At 37.7% G+C, this 23,677-nt stretch overlaps 1 protein-coding gene across 1 annotated transcript in view; it reads left to right on the forward strand.

The window, feature by feature from the left end:
- The window catches only part of CA10 (carbonic anhydrase 10), a 212,572-nt gene that overhangs the window by 165,544 nt on the left and 23,351 nt on the right, over window positions 1-23,677 (forward strand). The window contains exon 6 of the mRNA XM_075043860.1: window positions 354-539. Within this exon, the coding sequence (XP_074899961.1) occupies window positions 354-539 (186 nt within the window). The remainder of the gene's footprint in view (window positions 1-353; window positions 540-23,677) is intronic.

Below are 23,677 nucleotides of genomic sequence, written 5' to 3' on the forward strand. Positions count from 1 at the left end.
TTTCAGTGCAGAAGTTTTGTAATGAAGCCATTATTCAGCCCTTGCATAAAAAAATATTCTAAAAGCCTACTTATTTAGAAGTGTAATAATCCTATTCACTGTGTTAACCATGTGCCCCTGGCTAAAATATGTACATATGGATTTAGAAAAATATTTGAATATACAGTATAAGATTCAAAGCAGAAGTTGAAGGATAACCTCAGGTTGTGTATTTCATCTCACAACAATAAGATGTATTGCTACATTTAAATAAAGGTGTGTAAATAGCAAAATCTTGAAGTACGTATAACCAGTTTCTAGGATTTACAGGTTATTTTAAAAAAATGCTTTCTTTCTCCCCCCATTTTGTTTAGGTCAGTGGGACGATGTATAACACAGGGAGACATGTATCTCTACGATTAGACAAAGAGCATTTGGTCAACATCTCTGGAGGACCGATGACATATAGTCACCGCTTAGAGGAAATCCGGTTACACTTTGGAAGTGAAGACAGCCAGGGATCAGAGCACCTACTCAATGGACAGGCTTTCTCTGGGGAGGTATGTCAACGTATTTGGACTTACAAATAAACCAGTGTGAATGACTCACTTTCCATTTCTGCCTGAAGGTATTTGCAAACTAATTTGTACTCATAAAAATTGTTTCCCTTTATCCATTCTGAAAATCGGGGAATTACTTTTTTTTTTTTGCCCATGCACTGCTAATTGCATGACTCAGGTCTAAAAATGAAACTGTTTTATTTATTGTATGCATAGACATGCTATATTCTCATATGCACTACTTCCAAAGTAATCAAGTACCTTTTGATGGGTCCTTTATATCCCAGTTAAGTGCAAATACAAGATTAACCACAAAGTAATACTCAAAGTGCTCCAAGTTCTTATAAAAGTGCTACTTTTGCTACTCGCTGGTGTGTAACACTTTACATTAAGTACCATTCTGCCTTTGATTCATGTAAAAGTAAGGTGATACTTAATTTTAGAGATGGTTCCGCAGAAGTCTGTTGGTCTGCTCAGGAAATAAAGTTAACTCCACAAGTAAACCCTGGCAGAATTGGTACTTGCTTTGTATTTTAAATACATGTCTGTAATTGTCCCAGAAAAGACTATAATTTAATGATCCTGATAGGTATTGCAGATGGCCCATTAATCTTGCTGGATAAACATTTTAGTCTCATATATGGAGTACTTTTTCAAAACATAGAGTAAAGTTTGCAGACTTTCTGGTAGACAAAGCAGAATCTTTCCATTATTCTTATGTAGGAGCATTTTTACATAGAAGAGATGCATGGGTATTGTAGTACCCCAACCTTCTTCAGCTTGTGCCATGTCTGTGAACTATCTAGCATGCAACTCTACCCCACAAATCTTAACAAATAAAAAAATGCTTCAGAATAACTGTATATTACTGTAGCGATTCTTTTTAAAGAGACTCTAGGTATCCCTGTTACCAGTATTTCAGAAGACCAAAATGAATAGGTTTTCATAACAAAGCATTTATTTTCTTGGATGTGAATAATCAAATTACCATCTGTACTATCTATCACAGACTCTGGTGATGAGTCAGTTAATGCATGGCATTTTCTTTGGCACTGTGCAACAGCCATTATTTAAGAGTAGGAAATTAATTGCAGAGTTGTCAAATGATGGTATTATAATTGATGTTAATCATTTGCTTTGTTTTATAAGCTACATAGATGTATAATATAGCCAGTGGCAGCTTGTTCATGAAATTATTCATGTCTTGCACAACTGACTTCTGGTTGTCTTCGTTAAATTCTATGAGAAGTGAACATATAATGTATTACTCCTTTAAGAGCTGAAAGTTAAGTATGCTGTAGTAAATAAGGTCTTTGCTTTGCTAATGAGATTTATAGAAGAGCAATATTCAAAGAAAAACAAGTTGACTGAACAAGAAAGCAAAAATCTGGTTGAAACATACCTTTGCACTTGATATGATGCATCAGCATCATTTCAGATATTTTTAAAAGAGTTTTTAGGTTATAAATTCAACAGTCATAGACTATAACAAAAGGTAAAAATGTAGAGCACTGTTTTGCAATACTTAATGCTTAACTAGGCTCTCCTGGTTTTGCAGGTAGGAGTTTTGAAGTACTGTTAACATGTGGAATTTGCTAACAGAGACCTCAAGTTTTTCTGAGTAAAGCAGAAAACCTAGCTAAAGTGGAAACCACTGTTAGTCAGTCAGTCATGCACAGCTGGATCCACAGTATATGCAGGATTCATCTAGTTATCTGAATTCCTCCTGCAGCGAATAGAAAGAGATTAGCATCTTCAGAGGATGATCATTCCTGATAGCCAGAGATGCATCTCTTAGGACAGGACAAATCACTCTGTGGAGGTGCATCTCCCTTGACAACAGAGCAGAGACAAACAACAGGCCAAGTAGCTTAGACTACAGGCCTCCTTTTCAGACAGTGAGATGAATTCTGTCCTTCAAGGAAGTATTTTTCACACTTTCAGATAGCTGGTTTGGGCAGCTGGACAGGTAAGTTCCAATAAGGTCAAGTATTAATTACTAATTTGAACCTGCATCTGCACAGTCAAGTCTTACTTACAGAACATGCACTGTTTTCAAAGTACAAGCACAGATTCAAATCAATCATGCTGAATAGCATGGCTGCAAATTTTCAGTGAAGGACGGCAGCTGATGGTGTTCTTAGAATATACATCCACCCATACAAGTGCTGTCTATATATATGTAAGTGAGTTTTGATAAGCTCTCAGCACTGGAAGATGTAATGTCTACAGCTCCTAGTAACTATAGTAAGAAAACTGTAAACAAGCTAGCTGACTTTATGATAGAGTACACGTCTTTAAAATGTAACGTATGCTTTTAAGACTTGCTGCTAATTACTATTCACTTCTGCACTGGATAACGCTGTCTGAGGAGATGGGGCGAATAAATATAACTGCGTAAGCGCATTAGTTTGATTAAGCTAGTGCAGGTAAGAATAACAATGAATATTTGCTGGCTTTGGCTTTAGCAGGTGTAGGCAACCAGAGAAAAATCATTGCAGGATTACACTGTTTGACTGCTAATTGCACGCTAACTCCCATGACGCTGCCTTGTTACTGCTGTTCTTATTTGTGTTGAACAAACCCGCTATGTGTTTTACTAAAACCTCTGTTTTGCTGGGGAAACAATTCCTAAGAATGAAGTTACCCAAGAAGTGTGATCCATGCCAGTAGATCACAGTCAGATTATTCCTACTCCTCCTTCCCTCCACTCCCATCCATATCTGTCCCCTCATTTTCACTGAGGTCTCCAATGCCTGTTAAAGTCAGCACATTGTGGAGAGAGAAGGGGAACCTGGGGAGAGGTCAGGGGAGAGAGCAGTACCTCTCCCTCACAGCACTGGCAAACTATTAGATTGGCTCAAACAGACCTAAATTAAATCCAAGTGCAGAGAAGGCAGAAGCTTTTAAACAGTCCCAATATATCTTGAACCAGCTGCAATGTTCTTTACACACCTGGAAATCCCACCTAACATCCATACTAAGCAAGAAGTTTGTTCTTAGGGACTTTTTTTGCCCAGTGAAGGTGTTCTGCAAGTGGGAAGGTACTCAGAGCAAGCTGGAGAGCACTGGAATGGTACCGTGGCATGAAAAACAATCTAGAAATAGCAAATTGCTTCAAAATATGCTGTGGTCTGAATGATACTGAGAGGCTTGTAATTTCCAGGCTTTAACATTTAACTAGGTGTTAAAGGCTGTCAAGAGAGATCTCTACAATAATCTGGTTACCTTTTAGCCCCTAATTATCACTTCAGTAGGCAGAATAACTGAACTAATGCTTAAATAGTTTGAGTATAAGGGCTTTAAAACTGTGTATCTGATTATCATCAATATGTTTGGCACTGCTAACATGGAAAGAAAGGCAGGCTTTGGAATGCTTAACTAAATAAATCAAGCATTTACTTGTCCCTCTGATACATACTTGAGTGTGTTTAATTCCCTACTCTTTGCATAAGCATCCTACCGAATTATAATGATTAAAAGAAAATCTTGGCTCAAGCAAAGACCCTAACTAAGACACCAATCGCTCGTGTCTGCTGCCTAACGTCTCTATGCAAAACAGTTTTTAATGCTTCAGAGTCCATATCATTTAATGAGAAAGACCATCTTCCCTTCAGACAGCAGCAGTGCAAAATACAGCAGAATTTACCAGAGTTCTGTTGTTCAGGCACTATCTACCTTGTTAAAATAAAAAGGTAACAACCTCCAAAAGATTCACGTTGAAAAAGGGACCCTTTAACTTTACCATGTGGCAAAGTCATAAAAATCCATACCAATTTTTTTCCTGAGCAGAAAAATGAAAAATGTGCTGCAGGAGACCTCCAACCACTTTATGGCTATGCGTTGTAGTAGCCTTATCAATGCAAAGGCAGAAAGTCAAGGAGCTTAATTATTTGGGGTTATGCAACAAACTCAATACCTGGAGACTTTCAAACAAGAGACCAGTCCACAACACACGAAAAAAATAGATTTCTTCTTCTCTGCCCACCAAGTCACCTTTCAAAAACCCATTGACAGAGATTATAAACACAATGATTTCATCCACTACATAAGAAGTAAAATGAAAGCCAGAATAGTATCTAGATAAATGAACACATATTGCAAGCTATACACACAGTTTGGAACTGAGATTTACTTTTGCTGCTGCTAAAAGCCACTGACAAAACCAAATAAAATACAAGAAAATGGGAATCAAAGGGGGAGGCTGGAAATTCTGAAATACTAGCCTTTGACTACTGCAATTTCTTTAACTGCAGGCATATTCTATGTGAGTGGGGAACTTCTAGTGATAGTAAAGGATTACTTATCAGAGGGATCAGTGTTGCAAATCCAACTTCCGATATTTTTAGAAGTAAGACTGTTAGACAGACAGCCTATGAGAAGCATCCGGCCAGCTGGAATAATTTAATCCAGCCTGCTGCAGAATTAGAGTAGTCTGAATTGTTAAATCAGAAACAGTGGCTCTGTCACTGAGACCTTCTGTACACCTTTGACTTGCCTGTGTGGTTCCAAATAGCCTCCCCCAAAATCCTAACGTTGGTATTGTTTATACCACACACACCCCCCAAAACAACCCAACCCAACCCAAAAAAACCACCAAACAAACAAACAAAAAAATCCCAACAAAACAAAACAAAAAAAACAAACAAAAAACCTTTACTGGAATAAAGTACTGTCTATCTACTATGACTTGAGTTATGTTGGCAAAACAGAACAAGTCAGGGCTAATCAGCATGTCAGAAGAAACGGCAAGTACAGGCCAACTCTATGTTGTATCGCTTGTTACAAGCCATTTACGTCCCCCATCTTCTTCCCAAAAATTTCATCACCTAGAAGGTGAACATTCATTTGCGCTTCCCATGTGACAATTGGCTCAGGACTCTGCCTCATTTCCTAACCTATGGGTCAGTTCCACACAAATGCCACTGTTTTCTCACACGGTCCCCTTCACTTACCCAATATTTAGATTCCTCTCCCAGGTCTGTTTTTTCTGGTTTGTTCTCTATAGGAAGCCTCATTCATGTGAGGCTTTGTGAATCTAGCATGGCCCTTCATCGAATTGTGCTAGCACATAGTCCTTCCTCTTCCTCAAGAAAGGAGCATTACATCAGCTAGCGATGTCTCTGAGCAGAGAGGACAGGAGTCTCCCGCTTCTTCAGAACCGCTTTCCTACAGGTGGTTACAATGCCAAAGCAGAGCTAGCTGTAACCCAGCCCCTACTACACCTCGTAACGCTGGCACTGCTGCCAACAGCTCACAGAAGGAAGTTTGAAATTCAGATCTGTCAATTGCCACAGGCCATCTGTATTACATTTCGGAGACTTTATTGGAAATGATGCAGGTCATTTTTAAGTATTTCAGCCAGAAGATAAGTTTACTGTACTCCGGTGCTTATTAATGTTGAAAAATAAGCCTCTGAGGAAAGTACCAGATGAGGGAACACATGTCTAATGGAAGGGTGGTTTAGTAGAATCTCTATAACCTTCAGATTAATGTTCAGCTTCAAAGGAGAAAGTCAATAGGATAATGAATTAAATTGCTATAGGAACAGAATATAAATCAGGAAGAGGTGGTGGTATTGTCATCACTACAGTATAATGTGACTATTCACATGAGTAATTCAAAATCAGTGGGAGATGAACACATGCATTAGTTACAAGAATGCACCTCTGACCACCCTAAAGATTACAGGTGGCTTCGCCTGAAATTTTATAAAATACTCATATGCATAAGAAGCAGAGTTAAAGTCCAAAAGACACTTATTCATCAACACACGCTTATTGTGTTTTTCTAAACCAAAATCAATTTTATATTTTAAGTTAAATGGGTTTTTATTGCTGGTTAATATAACAGAAAATAGGATTGAACAATATATTAACACAGATTGAGGAATACTCACACCTGACTATGGTCTGCTAATTTAAGAGCTCTGAATCATCCAATAGAAATTCCTTTCCACTCTCTATTGACTTTATAAAGAAATGAGGCTCTTTAATAGAGGTGTGGTTTAATAGTAGGCTGCCTGGTCTGTCTCCCCTCTAGAACTACATGGAGATGAAATGGCCACCTCTCCCTCTGGACTGCAGAGCCCTTTGAGTTTAAAAGCATGGTCCATAGGAAAAAAAAGTATGGTCCAAGGAAGAACACTGCTGAGATAATCTAGACAGCAAAACTTGCAGGGAAGCATACTTGGAAACATATGTTATTTTATAAAGTGAAACTTATCAAAAACATTTTTATATATTCCAAAAATACTTCCCAAAGAAAAATGAGGTGATAGATCAAGATTCTAAGCAAAAGTTGGCTAAAATGTCATCAAGGTGCTAAAGCTAATACACTTACTGTACCTGAAACCACCAATAAAATAGCAGGTAACAATAGGACAGCGTAAATGGAATAGGAAGATAAAAGGTAATGCTTTAATTTACTGTATATTTTTGTCAGATATGGATCATATTGTTCCAGAACCACCACATGAAGTAATACACAGTAATTAACCATATCTGTTTGTACAAACATGGAATTTAGATTAAGCAGCCTGTTAAACTGTCAGACTGTGGCCTCACTTCCAGGACTGTAGCTGAGAGCAAGCAAAAGCTAGAGGGGCAGATCAAAATGCTGAGACTCCCAGGCAAAGCAGAAAACCCGAACATCCCTTATGCTCCCCTGTAAAAATGCAACATTTAAACAAGCCCTCTACACATCTACAAATACATCATATGGAGCTGCTATCTGCTCTCATAGGAAGAGGCCCACAGCACATCTCAGCTCTGTGGAGTCCAGGTAGCTTGCAATGCAGCCACGCTCTTGCAGTCCTGCAAGTCAGCTCAGCACCAGCCTTCTGCCTGAACCTGAACAGTTTCAATGAAAGTGAAGGACAGAAAAGTTTGGCGCATGTAGCAATTGAACAAGTAAACTTTTTCCCCAGTGGCAGCATAGGAATATATAAAGGGACAAGCTACAAAATATAAAACGTCTGCAGGTTTCATGAGATACTGCAAATAGTTTCCCAAAATCTAACACTGAAAATCTGAATGCTAGGTTTTATTTCCCAGGTTTCTCATTATTCTGTTCTGACCCTTGTGTACTTATATCTCCTAAACAATTAAAAGCACCTAAGTTACACACATTTAACTGTTACTTTGTTGATGGGTAAGAAACAGGTCTGCACATAAAAATGCAAACTAATTGCTGTACCCAATTCCATTTATTTGATTTCATGTTCCATTAGATTTTTGTAGGTTGGTTTGTTGTTTAGGGTTTTTTTGTGGGAGATTTTCAGCATTATATACACTTATATGAATTATGGACAGAATTGTGGGGAGAGGAGAAGACAGAGAGTGTTGAAACCAAAAGCTGAAAATGGGTAACTGAACCGTCTAAACATCTAGGGCTACATGGCAGTAATAACAACTTTGAAGTACCAGTGAGAATAATGTGCTGACATCCAGATATTTTGTAAGCAGCAAATGGGCAATATTTAAAATGCAGCTGGCGTTTCCTATCAAGGAAGCGTCTCCTTTTGAACTACTCTATTGGAAACCACAAGAAAGATGACTTTCCAGGAATATGGAACAGAAATTTTTGTGGTGTATTTTACATCAAAATGCAGTAAACTTCCTACACTGGCTACGTGCTAAAAATGCATCTTAATCCTTAGTGACCTTCAAAAGCAGTTTCATCTTTAACACTTTTGAAGTAGAAGAGTTGACTGTTAACTTATGTTCCTTCCTGTCTTTTTTGGCTAGACAGTAATCTTCAAGTCATGGGTAATATACACTTGTTAAATAATAAACCCCAAAGCTCAATAGCCAGGAGAAGTTATAGAATCAAGTGAAGGTGTAGCAACTATAAATCATTGATCATAAATATATAAACAGAAAAAATACACAGCAAGTAAAACTCATTTTTATATGAATGGCTGCATTGCTAGGCAGTGCCAGTATACTCTTACAGTCATGGTCTTACATTTAGTGCTGTTGTAGTCATACTGCCATTTTTAAAGGAAAATTAGATTCTAGAAGTAGCCTGTTTTATCCTTCCCTTAGGAAGAAACCTTAATTACACAAATCAAGTTATATAATGTCCAAACTTTATATCAGCCATAAAGAATTTTACTTCATGTATAATCAGCTTCTCATATCATAAATACCATTCATGTTATTTTTTCACCTTTCTAAAACTTGATTAGCAGTGGAAATATAGATGGGGGTTTGACTTATTTTTTTTGCAAGGAGAAGAATTTACAGTTCATACTGTAGGTCTAAGCGTGCATTTTATGATAGCCCAGATAAAACTGGAAAAGTTTAATGGTTTTATTTGAAGCAAATTGTAATAGGATGTTTCTTTTGGTGTATAAACCACGGAAGTTTAGTTGTTGCACCAACAGGGAAGCAGGATTGGACCTAGATACAGCTATGGCTCTTCATGGAATACAAACTAAGAAAAAGATACGGGGGGAGAATTACGTATTTACTTCTTTTAGCAGAAAGACTAACGATAACATATAATTGAAAAGAACAGTCATTTAATTTTATAATCCTAAACAATCATTAGATACCATCTGGAGTTTGAATGATACTTTAGAACGAGTGTTTAACCACTTATAAAATTTGAGACTAAGTTTCAGGTACCCAAGCACAATTTTGATCTTTGTTTTAGGCTTCCACTTATTCATTTTATTAGATTACTGAGGTATTTGTGTAGTCATTGCAGGTAAAAAATTACAGTTCACTGTCACATCAAATAAATGACTTTACAGAAGTATTTTAGTATGTCGTCATTTTGATTATTTAGACCTGGTAAAATTGCCCAAAACACATTACATTAAGTCTTTCTGGAATAATTGAATATGTTAACATTTCAGACAACAAATGATATAGAAATCCCCTGATTTCTTTAGATTATTAACTGATTTCTAGAAAGCATTTTTAAATATTTGAGTATTTGAAAATTTTGTATGTACGAATGAAAGGCTATTGAAGTTAGGGTACCAGCTGCTACATGGCATTGAAGTTCTCATTATTTCCATTGATGTGCAATAGGACTTCTACTCTCAAGTCAGTTATAGCAAGAATCAGAAATGTTTCTGCAAATGTTTGCTTATTTATCACCTAAGTCTGAAAGCATCCAAATTCCATAGATTTCTCAATGTTTTGCTGAAGCACGTTATTCTTCCTGGATTCTGCATAGGAAATTCTAGGTGCTTGATACAAGGAGCTCCATTTCTGGGGCCCAGTATTCTTTTGCTTCTGTATATTGCTGTCTGGAGATTTTGTGATACAAGCTCCATAGATACTGTCTGCTGTATACTGAAATTTAAGAAACGGTACAGGCATATTTTTAGAGGTTTTGGGGTTTGGTTGGTTTGGGGGGGGGGTGGGGGTGGTGTCTTCTTTTTCCTTATCTACACATAACATGGGTGTTAATTGCCAGAAAACTTTCCTTCTTTGGAAACTACTTTTCTGAACTTACGAACTATCCATCCATTAGCAGAATTGTAGGAGCTGTCCAAACAAATTGTGAGCTCTGTGACAACATCAGCTTATATTAAAGTAGCATGTGACACAGCAAAATATCTGCTGCATGGAATAATAAATATTGAATTTTTTAGATACTGAGTAAAACAGATACCTTTAGTAATAAACATATTTTTGCACATGTTTACTTTTCTGTTACCAACTGTTCTCTTTTTGGGGGGGAGGGAGAAGTAGAAGAGAGTGTCAATGTACTGAGAGCACAGTCTGTCACCAACTATAATCTAAATCCCCTTGGTGCCTCATTTTTAAAATCCAGCATCATAAAGCAATAAGGTGGAGTTTTTCTGCTTAGAGTAGCAGCTGTAGGATTTGCTCTTTTAAACCACTGGGACATGAAAACATTCAGCACTCTAAACCTCCAGTGTCACTTATGAAGTATTCGCTTTGTCTCATTCCAAATTATTATCATTTGCTTGGGGTGACTTTACTTGCTATGGGATGATTCTTCTTTAATTAAAGAGCAATTTACCTCTGCAGCCAAAAAGCTACACACATTTTGAAATGGGTTTTATGTTACTTGGTAATGATTTTTCCATTACCCTTCTTGTAAATTTTAACTTTTTCTCCAAATATATTTAAAGTAACATTCCAGAGAAAGGAGGAATCAGACTAACTTCTTATACAAAAGCTCTTGCAGCTATTGTGGACAACCACAAAAGAAAATAAAAAAACAAGCATATGTGAATTTTTATTATCTTTGCAATTTACCAAAACAATAAAAAAACACAATGAGCAATTACTGTAAACATTACCCTGGACAAAACTCTCATGAAGGCGGTGGACTTTTGTCTGAGGTAAAACTATGATTTGGATATCAGACTGAAAAAAACCATAATACCCTTTTAGCCCAGTCTCTCCGAACTGATACTGCCCGTGTGCTGGAGAATGAAAGCTGACAATCTGATCACAAACAGGAGAATCCAGAGTTAGTAACAGATGAAACACAACACTTCCAAGGTACTGATCCATCACCAGCAAACGCAGTGAAGTTCCTCAGGCACTTGCATGTTTGATGCGGAGCACTCACACAGCCACGTATGTCTTGATTGCAACAACTTGTTTAATGCCTGAGTGGAGTCAAAACCAACTAGTTCTGAGAGCAAGCGTGGCCCTTATAGCCCAGAGAGTGGGGATTCACTTTGGAAGCTGTCTTCTTCAGTAAGTTTTATGTTACTCTGTCCTAATGGAAGAGCCTCAGACAGCTAATGTGAGCCTGATTTGGAATAGCCTAAGCCTGTTGGTAAAGCCCTCGTGGGAGGCAGGAGTTCCTGGCTCACAGCCATGTCCAAACCAGGCAAAGGAGGCAGCCAAGATAGCATGAAAGGTCTTCCACACCCTGTGTGGATGCTCTGGTTGCTGTGACTTGGGACCTGAAGGGGGGGGACACACCACATCCTCCTAGGACTGAATTAGCCCAGGAGAAGCTCCAGCTCAGAAGCCTCCCTCCTCCCTGATAATAATTACTGTTTTCTAATACACAGTGGCAGCTGTGAACCCTTACCATTAGCTCTCTGACCTTCAGTTTATTTCTGTAGCTTCAGCTACTCCTTTGTTAGGTCTTTGTCCCTTACCTTATGTTTAATAGCTTCTTATGAGGCATTTTAGTATCTTAGTAAAAAGACAACTAAATCACATCAATTCTAGCTGCCTTTTTATTACATTTTCAGGGAACGCTGTGAGGTTGCAGAGTTACAGTTTTCGTTTAGCATACTGACTTGACCTTCCACCATCACTGTAGACCTTTCCTTAATTAAAAGCACACAGGCATACATTGCCTCCCAGAAAGTCAAAATACTTTAAATTTGAGGTATTTTATTTTAACCATGTAGGTAATTGATACTTTCAATAAAGACAGAGAAGGAAATACTTCTAAATCTTGTTTTCTTTAGACAAAATTGTAATAGATAATGGATTAGGATATTTTACAAACAATAAAGGGAAGCAAACTTAAGTTTTCATTACAATTTCATAAGCATGTCTTTCTAGAATTACTACAATTAGATCAGTTTCTCAGGCATACCTACCTTTAAAATAGCATGTGAGTGATAGTAGGCACAATAGCATCAGTGTTAACACTGTGGAGAATTAGAATTGACATGGTTAAACCACATTTCTTCGAAGTCCATTTTCTTTCCATTTATCTTTTAATATCTCACCTTTATCTGTCTGCACTCTTATCTCTGTATAAACTAACTGGACATTACTGCACACTCCTGCCAAGATTTGCTGGTTTAAAACTCACTTATTTTTCAGTAGTTTGGTGGGTTTTTTTAATCTAACTGCCATGAAAACATCTTCTAACTGATGATTTGCCATAGGCACATTAGAAAAAACACCATGTACAAGTTATTACTCCAAAAGTTCTATCAAAGGCAAAGAGAGTTCTGGATTTTAGCTAGAAAGGGCAAGTCCATTACTGTCCATCTCTTTCCATCATCTCAAATTTTATTTACTCTTATCAAAATATGAACATGCTACTGCCATCTAGTCCCTGGAAATTCTGCTAATAACAGAACCAGTTGGCAACAGAGCGTTAATCTGCTTAACCTTCAGTGTAGGACTGGTCAGAAACAGCTGTCACATTCTCTCAAATGCATAATTCCTATGAATAAAAAAATATATTTTTTTTTAATTTTTCAAGGCATATTCAATGTGAACATTATACATTTAGCATATTTTGTTATGTGAATTTTTGCTCTTTTCACCTGTAGCAATTTCATTCCCATTTCCTCTGACAATCTAAGCACAAACTGATGAAGGACGGAGCTACCAATCCTATACAGTATCTCTGACCCAGCCTGATACTTTGAAGCCTATGTCCAAAGCACAGCATGTAGGTACGGTCCTGAGAGGCCCATGATTTTTCGTGCTTATACAGGACTTAATCTTACTGCATCCATGGCTACAGGAGCTCAGCCACTCAATTTTCATTACCTGCTTCTTTTTTGCTTCATACTATGTAAGTTTGAAATACCCTGGTGAGGTTGTGTAGACAGAATTTTCTTCCTCCTGCTCCAATCTGCCAAACTATCAATTCAGTACGTTTCACTGCACTAAAATTCATTATATGAAGCACTAGAGGAGCATGCCTTTCAAATTGTGGTTCTGCTAAGATTCTCCAGAAGAAGCAAAAAACTAACTATCCCTTTTTTTTTTTCTGAGAGAACAAAAATCTTATGCTATTATGCATACATGATGAATTAGAATGCTTGTCTGAAATAAGGAATTCTGATTCAGAAAAGGATAAAATACTTCTTAGTACCAAGTGTACTACTGTCAAGTGCTTTGAGAGAAGATAGGTTAGTGTTCATTACTTGCTGTCTTCGCATAAAAAACAGGGCAAGGTCAATAAAATATCATAAAAATATGCCACCAATAAAAGCATAATTAAAAAAAACCAAAGCATTTGCAGAATAATCCATCATGGTTGAAACCTAAAGCCCTCTTTACCACACATTCCTTTAGCAGGACATGCCTATACTTCCAAGACAGAAACTAATAATCAAAGAGACAGGCAGAGCTCTAGTCCCAATTCTGCGTATTGTGAAATTACTTTGTGGCTTTGGGGTTTGTGGATTGTTTCTGAAGAGTATTGTGGCACTGACCTGTGGAGCCAGTTTTACCCAAAATACAAACTGCTACGCCAAGATTGCTCCAGTTAAGCTAGATTTTGGCACATTCTGTTCCATTTTTACCTTCAGAACAGTGGTCGCAGTGAGATATTTCCAATGAGGTGTCTAACGGACAAGCTCGGGAGAGCGGCGTTGCTGTAGTTTTAAACAGTACAATCCATCCCTGACCATTCCTGCTTTAGGCATGATTAGTGCCATAAAAGGGCATCAGACAGGAATATTTCCATGCACATCCAAGGCTGTGAATTACAGCCTAACCCTAGGAGCTGTGGTTTAAGGCAGAGTTCTCTATAGGAGTCTTAAAGCTCCCACATTCTAGGTACCCAGATTGTCCCTTTGACAATCTGCCTGTACCCACAAACAAAAGTTTATACACACTTACAGCCCTGGTGAGGGGAGGGACATCACAGGAAAACCAACAAATTACTGTAAGGTAAGCTGGAGTGATGAAGACATCGGGTCTCCAGGCTCTTGGCTAAATCACAAGACAAACTGGCAAGAAATCAGGGAGATTTCTGATAGTCTCTGCTTGTGTTTCAGCAAAATTCTTTGAAATCAAGTTCCCTCCACGAGGTACTTTGGTTTTGACATATAAGCATTTTCCAGCAAAACTCTGTTTCAGCAAAAAGAAAAATCCCAACCAGTTCTACTTATGATTAGTGTAAGGCCTTATTCTGTGTGAAGCCCAAGGGTGTGTTCAGTTAAGAGGATTTTCACTGTTTGATTTGTAGCTTAGAGCCTCCCTATCTACTGTTCCTAAGTCATAAAAGGCACAATAGAGGAACTGTTCTTCCTCCTAACTGGTAGAGCTATTCCCTGGGGCAGTTAATTAGGGGGGAAAAAAAAAATATCACCCTTAGTCTTCCAGATTCTAATGAATATCTGTCTGTTTCATTCTCATAGGATTTTCTTTTAGATATCCAGGAAAATGATGAAAGGAGAAATGGCAGGGTAAAAAAAAAAAATAAATAAAAATCCGTATCTGAAGTTCCAAAAGCCTTTTTCTTGTAGCCTATTTGAAAATACATACCTGCCTTTTAGATATAGTCAGTACTGGAGATTAATACTTCAAAGAAAGTTGGAAATCTTTTGCTAAAATTCTGAGCTTTCAGGCAGCACATTTGGGGGCTATCCCCACAAATCTGCATAAACATTAACAGCCTCATTGAAATAAGCGAAACTATGGGCATGCCAGCAAATGTAAAGCAAGGTAGGATGTATGTTTACAGGGCAGTTCTTACTGTCAGGAGCACAATATAGTGGGTCACAATACAAGGAAAGCAGGATGCAACCCCTAGGATTTAAAATATTTAAATCCGTCTAAAGTTAAAATGTTTTGGCTCCACTGTGGTCTTTATATGAACTTCACATTCATTTTTTCTTATTTGATATACCATAAGGTATTACCAAATAATAAAGTATCTAGCAATTGCTGATACTGTAGAAATTACCAAATGATTAGAATTTTTAAAAAGACACAGACTTCTTTACTAGCACAGAAGAACACATAGGTTTTGTGATGCCATCCATCTTTCAAATGATCTTGTAAACTCATCAATATTTTGGTTGTGATCATCAAACAATCTTTGGGCAGCTTGAAGTAGATCGATTTTACCTGTGTACTGCTAGATGGTATTCCTTATTTTGTGCTCTGAAAGTGGCAGCTTATAACTCAAAGTGAATGACCATTATTAAATCTAAAGACGTATATAATTTAAAATAAAAAGTAAAAAAAAATGGGGAATTCTAGAAATCCAACAGAATTACTGAGCTGTATCATTTTATATCAACTGAAATTCTGTCCTTTAATGTTTGTGAAGAGGAAAATAAAAGTGCAGTGAAGAGCTGGAAGAGACCATCTGTCTCCTTTTAGTTCATTGTTTTGTTTCGAGTTGGGCCTGAACCAAAAACCTAATTCAGACATGTCCAGTGTTTGGAAGCGGTCACATCGTGGTCCCCTGGGGTATTCAGAACTCCTCACAACAGACACTAATGATAGCCCCTGTAATGCTTTTTGTCAAATGCTTTAGGGTCATTAACACGTTCCCCATTAACTATCAATTACCTTGCAGTGTAATTATTTTACCGATTTTACAAATGGGTAGACTGAGACAGAGAGGCTGAGTCAACTGCAGTCATGACAACAGACCATGGTGCGGTGAAGAGCAGAACATGAGATTTCATGGTGTTTTCAAAGTCCTGGAAATTTTGGCCACCTGATTTCTCAAAATTCATTCATAGTGGTAGATGGCTATCTTAAACAGGCAGGTCTTGTCATCATTATTTCTATAGCAAAAGTTAATCACCCCAATATACACTGCACTGTGCATACTACGACATCCAACTATATTAAAAGACAATAATGAATTTCCCATCATATATGCACATGTTCTGGCACGCAGAAAATCTTTTATCATCTATACCTGAACCTGTCTCTTACCAGGTACTTTTTAAAGCTCTAAATTTGTAAAGTAAATATAGCAAGAGGCAGATAAAACAATGCCAAATAAAGAAGACTGTAGTAGAATAAATACGCCAAGCTAAGTAAATCTCAAAATACTTTCTTCTGAATTGCAGCAGGGCTGTAAGCATTGACAATATTAAAAGTCAATGAAGCAGTGAAAATAATTTACAAGATGTATCCTCAAAGTTCATGGAATGCTGATATGGTAAATATCTTTAAAAAATGTCTCCAAATATATAGTAATTTTTCTTTGGATGTGTAGTCTGAGATTTATTGAGCCATTTAATTATTTTGACAGTCTTCAAACTTTGAGATGTTGATCGATTCTAACCAGTACATCTGTAACTTAATAAGCATTTATCAAATTGCTGTTAATGAAGCAAATAAAGCAATTTATCCTTAACATGCACACATTTCATTTGTATACATTACTTACACCATTCATCTGTGTGGAAAGTGGAGCCTTACCGGTTTCTACAAAACAAACTGCACTATAATAACAGCAAAATGACAATAGGCTTCCCTTGTAATTTTAATTCATATTGGAAATCTAACTTACAGCAGTGGCACTATGTGTAAAAATAAAAAAGCCATGTACGGCTGCGTGAACACCTCCAGCTGCAGAAAGTAAAACTATTGCCGATAACTTGAGAAAGAGCAGTGTAGCCTTTGTAATCTGAAGTCTGTGACCTGCGGCAGTGCATCAGCTTTCAAGTTTTTGGGCCGACTTTTCTACAGTGGTCAGCCCAGTGAGAGCTAAAAACTATGTGTGTGTATATATATATATATACACACATACATGAGGTAAAAACAGCATCAACTGAATGCTGAGCTGTTCCGAATGAATGATCCACTATTAATAGTTGGCCAAGTGAAAACATTTTCCTTTGTTGCTTAAGAAGCTGTCCTCAGTGTTTTGATTCATGGAAAATTTTCCTCCTCCGATTCTGAAGCAATGTGAGCAGCTCCTGCTTTAGGTAGATTGTACTGTGGAATTACTAAAGTCTTTTTTGGTTTTACTGCTGCTAGCAGTTTTACCCTTCTCCCCATTTTTTTATTGACAGTGGAGGAACCAGAAGGAAATGAGTGTCTGAGGAGCTGACAGAACCCCAGCTGCTGGTTGCCCCTGTCTTTGATCTGTTTGGGTCATTGACTGCAGATGAGTTTGTCATGGCAGCAGCTTCCTCATTCTTACTTCTGTTTGCTCTAAAATTTTGTCTATACTGAGATTAGAGCTTGTTTTTGTAATATAGATGGACCTATATGGTCAAAGGTACTTTATTGAAAGGGAGTTCCTGGAAAATACAAGCAGATACTACAGAAGTCATTGGCAATTGAGCAATTCAATAGCATCACTCAGATAACATTGTCTCATCTACTCTGCAACAGTGACCTGTAATTGAACCTCAGCCAAAGGGACCATAGCATTTTATCTGGGTCTTTTTAAGTAGTAGGAATTATATTGTCAAAGTAGATCTATTTCTATCCATTATGAAATTGTTTATTCACCAGACTTTCAGTGGGCTGAACAGTCTAAGTATGATGAGTGAATAAAACTGCACAGAGCCGTGAGCAAGCTACTGCTGATCTTCTAGGCCTGCGTAAAAACTTGTCCCTGTTCCACCCGTGAAATCCCCCTTGATATCAGGAGGACCTGTGCCAGATGCCAGGGCCCAACTCCAAGGTGTTCCTCTACTGCTGAGTATTGAATACTTCACTTGTAAAGTACAACAGGAGCACGAAAGATGCTAAAAAATAAAGTTCTGTTCTACTGTTCCTTGTCAAAAACATAGAAGTTCTAGCAAAGATAAGGACATCAAATCATTAATCAGAAGTACAAATACAATACTTTCACAGCACTACTCAGAGTATGAGCAGATTTAGCCTGTGTCTGTTCTCCCAGTGATGTTCTATGTTAAAGGCAGTTCTTGTGTGATCTTTTTTTGTACAAACAGCATATGTACTTTGTAGTGCATTCAGATAACACAGAATAAACTTTACTAAAAAATTACAGAATGTAAAAGTTTAGTGCTCCAAAGTTGGGAAAGGGGAACAGAAAAGCTGGTTGTGCACCCATTAGTTTGCTTGCCCATACAGTCTTTTTTTGCCTCCCTCTCCACTTTCTCATCTGATCTGCCACAGGGATTAAACAGGGTGACTCAAGTCAAAACAATTCAGAAGATTGGGGATTTTTTCAGCCACATCAATTCTGCTGAATTGCAGCATCACTCTGTACATTTAGGTTGTACATTAATGTTGACCTCCTTGTATGATAAAAAGCTATACAATAATATTTTTAAAACACAGTTAAGTTAATGCGACATTCAGGATCTTTTGCATTTCTGAAATTTAGTGATTCTAATTATGCAACATCAAAGCTAAAAAAACAGAATGCAAAGACACAGTTTGGCAGTACAAAGAAAAGGTGTGATGCCGTAACCTGCCAGAGCATCTGAACTTATTTTTCTGTGCTTTCAGAAACACTTGTGAGAGCCACCTGTGACATCCTCAGAATGATGTAGACAGCAGAGCAGCAGTGCTGCCCTTTCCCACTGCGATGGCCCCTTGAAAAAGCAGCAGCCTGGTTTCAGACATATATTCACTACCCTCTGAACACCACTGCGAAAGGAAACTAGGGTATATTTAAGGACCATTTTGCTTCTCTAGGAAATGCACAGTGAGGAATGGCACAGCTGGGTAGCAGTGCTAACGGAAGAGTGACAGATTTTAAGTGACAGGAAGAAACAGGACAGAAAAGGGCAGGGGAGAGGTTTGGTGTTCATAAAAGCAGGGGAATATATGGGTCTGAATATGGGCAAGGAAAACGTCATGGACTTAGGTGGCACAGGCATCATTATAGGAAAGTCTGAAAAAGAGCATGGCTTTAGAGGAATCCAGTCCATGCTGGGCACATTCATCCACTAGCATGTTTTTGATTTCATCTTTTCATCTCCTGGCAGTAACCAAAGTTGACAGGGGCTATTGGAGCAAAATTTAAGTCTATTAAATGAAGCTAGGCATCCTCAGTTCTTCGCAGAAATATAGACTGACTTGATAAAACAGCTGAGTTTAGTTGAAATTACAGGGGAAAAGTAGACAAATTGAAATTTGGACTGGAGCACAAGAGCCAACAGCAACTTTATATAATGTGTTTGAGAGATGTAACGCCCTGAAGTAATAACAAATGCATTTTTACATCTCATCCCGAGAGTCTTACAGATTTTTTTCTGGAAATGTCCTAAAAATCTCAACCTTGATGTTCAAACTCACAATTATTTTGAGCAAACCTATTTCCCTGGTGAGTTGCCCTCTTTTCTTCTGCAGCAAATTTCTTCTACTTGACTCCCAGCTCTGCACAAAGTGATTTATTAGAGAGATTGCATTTTTTTCCCCCTTCTGGAAAGTGTCAGTTTCTGAACAAGATCAAATAATCTTCTGCACTTCAGTATTGACTAATTTTAATTATTAAAAACTTTCTCCCAGGAAAAACTCTTCATGCTGTTTACTGAGAAACCAGCAATTTTTAATAGAATTCAGGAACTTCTTTTCTTGAGGAGATTGGGGAACACTGGAGACAGAATTCTGACTTTAAACTAGGCTCACAGTTTAAAGACTTTTTTTAAAAAGTAGGTAGAACTAGCTTTTTCCTTTATCTTTTTTCTGTCTCTGCATGTCCCTTTAAGCTTGCAATCATGGGCTTTGCAAAGGCTAGAGTAATAGTAGCACATAATTTCATATGCAGTAAAACTTAATCATATATATTTAAATGAATTATAAAGCTAAACACATACTTTGCATATATACTACACTTATTAAAATCAGAAAACAATCTTTTATTAGATACCATTTTAGTGATATGCAGTCCCCATTGCCATAAGTTTATATGGGATCCTTTCCTCGCAACAGCCTAGCAAATTGATATTGTTAAAGTGTCAATGAAAAAAATCATAGCTACATTCGTATTATAATTTCTCACACTCTCAGGTTTTCGCATCATTGACAAATAATTAGATGTTTTAGTAAGGTAATAGGATAATTACACTGTTGCTCCATAACTCAAAATCTAAAGACAGCACTATCTGCATTTAAAGTATATGCAACTTTGCCTACAGACATTGCAAACCAGAATATCTTACCACAACAACAAATTGTTTACTGCAGTATAATGAAATCAAATACATGCTTAATGATGTAAGCTTGACAAAGTAATAAAGTAATACGTAAAGTCCGCATTATCTTCAATTAGGGGTCTGCCTTGGTTGAAGAGTTCTTAACATTACAGTTCAAAGAGCTGGATTTTTATCTGCTGCAATTTTCAGCTCCATTTCATCTGTGCACTAAGAGAAAGGTTCTTTTTTGCTATGCAGGAGCCATACCACAGAATAATGTACATAACAAAGAAATTAAGTAAAGGAAGAGGTAGCAGGCACAACATTAGGACTAACTGAAGAAACTACAGCTGGTTGAATTTGTGAATAGTAATTTCATGGGGGAAAAATAACACAAAACCCACAGGAGACATTGCTCGTATTAAATGATCTTTTCTTGCACATCTAACAAAGAACAATACCATTCCAGCCACTGTGCCCCAACGTTTGTAAATAGTTGCATGATTTTATGAGATAGGCATGAATTCAGAGCCAACCACGGTTTTTGCCACAGTCCAGCATTACAGTCACACTGTGAGCACACAGCTCCCTAACTACACGGGGAAAGCAGGACCCACGATTCACTCTTGAAAACCACCATCCTCCCAGGGGTGTTTTGGCAGGTGGACGTGGCTGCCATCGGGGATGGGAGGGGGGCAGGCACTATCTACTGCTCTCTGCTTCCCTTCCTCACCTATGACCAGTAATGCCACTAAAGGAAATCGTGCTGTGACGAGGCAAGTTGAAAGCCAGTTGTTGCAGAGCTGCAGCTGTACCTTTCAGAATCCCTCACTTCATGCAGACGTTAATCCCCCATCGAAGTGACACTACAGATCCCCATTCGGTTAGTATTTCAGGGTCTATAGCTCTTCCAGTGGGAACTGGAAGCAGCAACAAATAAATAGTGTGTGGTATTTGCATGGCAGTCGGAAACATTCTGAAGGCCAGGCCCTTTGCCAGTGAGAATAAGGGACTGCTTTCACAGCCTGACTGCGGCCAGGCTTTCTGCCAGCAGAAAATAATTTACTACGCGGACAAAATGAATTTCAACGACTTTTAATTGGATCATCACCCAAATTCACCTTTTCTAATTGCAGAAAGTCCAACAGACTAAGGATTTCTTCAGGAATTCAGCATTTTGGAGCATGGCACATTCCCTGGTTTTCTTTCATTAAGGGAAAATATCTGTTTAGCATTTCAGGTATTTCCATGACAGTATTTTCAGCATTTCAGCTACGTAAATTAACCTGCAAATGAATACGTTTTCCAATGTGAAAAAAAGCTTTGACTTCTGTTGTCTGATGTAGAAAGCCTGCTGATATAAATTGCAAGTGTGACTTTACTGCTGCCCCTTTCACCACCATCATGTCCAAGAGGTATATTTTGAGTACTAAAAGAGACTCTGGACTCAGATATCTGTCTTTTAAAGACAGATAAAACACTTGTGTTGCTGATCTGAACTGCTGTTGCTACACACATCAGCCTTTCCAGTGAAGAGCTGAATTACCAGTTAAAAGATTCCAGATTCATAATGAGCCAGATTATATCATGAAAACTCACACACAGGATCTGTGCTCAGGAACCTCCATTCCACAAACCTCAAATCCCATTAGGCAGATCTGCTTTTAGGGTTAGAGATGATGCACCGTGCCTTCGCCCCCTGTTCATTCATCCCTTAGTCTAATTCCTAACTGAAACACTCCACTTTTACAACGAGGCTGTCTGCATAACTGATTTTCTTTGCCCTTTTGTCCATTTAATATTCACATCTCACTGCTCAAACAGTCCACAGAGACATGGCAGGTACCACATTTCTGTTGGAGTTGCAATTGGTTTTCATTATTTTTCACTGACCTTCACTTATTAACTTTAAAAACTTGTGAAGAAAAATGTAATTTGGGGGCATATTCACAAAGGTAACTGTCAGCTTTATTTCCTAACGTTTAGATGGGATTTTCAGTTGGTTTCTTGTTTCTAAGCATTCGCTTATCCAGACAAGACAAACTGTGAAACAGAGGTCATTAGTGTTTAGCTAGTCTGGGCAACGATTACCAATGAGTTAGGAGAAGGTTGCTACTATGCTGAAATATATAATTAGAAAGTTTCTGGAACAAATAGGAACGCGGGGGGGTCTTTTCTTGTCTATATGAAGGGGAGACATTTATTTGTTGTGAATATAGGGAAGCACCTTTGAGGGATGATATAAAACAGGAAATTGCAGAAAATACCTTTAACAAAGAAAACCACTGTTAGATCATTGAACTTCAACCAGCCACAGCATAATGAAGGCTACTGGAAAGGCTTCTGTGATCATCATCTTCCTCTGTTTGTTTCTAAATGGCACTAATCTGCAGTTGTGTGACTGTCCTGAACTGCTCTTACCATGTGGCAATTTTCAGTGCCCTTTACAAGATACCCAGAAGATTGTGTTCTTATGACAAACAAATGCTGCTGTGTGTAATTTCATGCTCTTTTAATTTATGCTATACTGCATTTGTTAAGTAATGTTTGCCAATATCCTTTCTTTCACCTAATCTGCAGATAGAGCTAAAAGGCTTACTTTATAAGATAGCTGGCTTAGTTATGACTTCTAAGTGTCAGTTATCTTTCCTACTGAGTATAATGCCACTCAATTCAGTTAGAAACAAGATAATTTTATAGTTGTCTGCCTTAAGCTGTACTATCTCATATTCTTAGATAATTCATATCCACTTGTTTTGTCTGTGCTTATTATTTCTCATCTTCAAACTTACCTTTTAAACTACAAATGTGAAACTGTCTCTTATGCAATTTACATAAACAACAAAAGGCAGTTGTACTTCCCTTAGCTTTAAAAGAAGCTTCCAGGATATTCTTAAACAAAAAATCCCCTTATTTTCTGCCTGCAGGGTAGATCTCTGCCTTCTTTCCTCTCAATCACTGACTTTGCACCTTAAACAGGAAAACCTGGTGTGAAATTTCTTCAAATGATTTTTAAAAAATTGACTCTCTAATATATCGTCTCATCTACCACAGCATTAATATCCTAAAGGACCTTCAGTATTTCAATAAAAAATTCAATCCGGAAATGCTTTTGGCTATTTTGAGTCAAGTTGGGCTTCCTCAAACTTTTCTGTGTTTGAGCCCTCAACTTACATTCAAAGATTTCACAGTACTATCACTAGCAATTATATCCATTTCCTCTTCTATCAGGCTTTAAATGCTTCCCTGTTATCACCCTTTAAGGTGCTAGAAATCCAAATGTCCTGCAGTCTCCTACCAAAACTATTTGTATTCTGAGCTTCTTTTTGCACCTTTTATGGGTGATGTGCCACAAATTGTCATGGATCAATAACACAAATTGAACTTCATAACA

The sequence above is a fragment of the Buteo buteo genome, chromosome 13 (assembly GCF_964188355.1).
Source record: "Buteo buteo chromosome 13, bButBut1.hap1.1, whole genome shotgun sequence".
In the NCBI taxonomy this organism is placed as follows: Eukaryota; Metazoa; Chordata; class Aves; order Accipitriformes; family Accipitridae; genus Buteo; species Buteo buteo.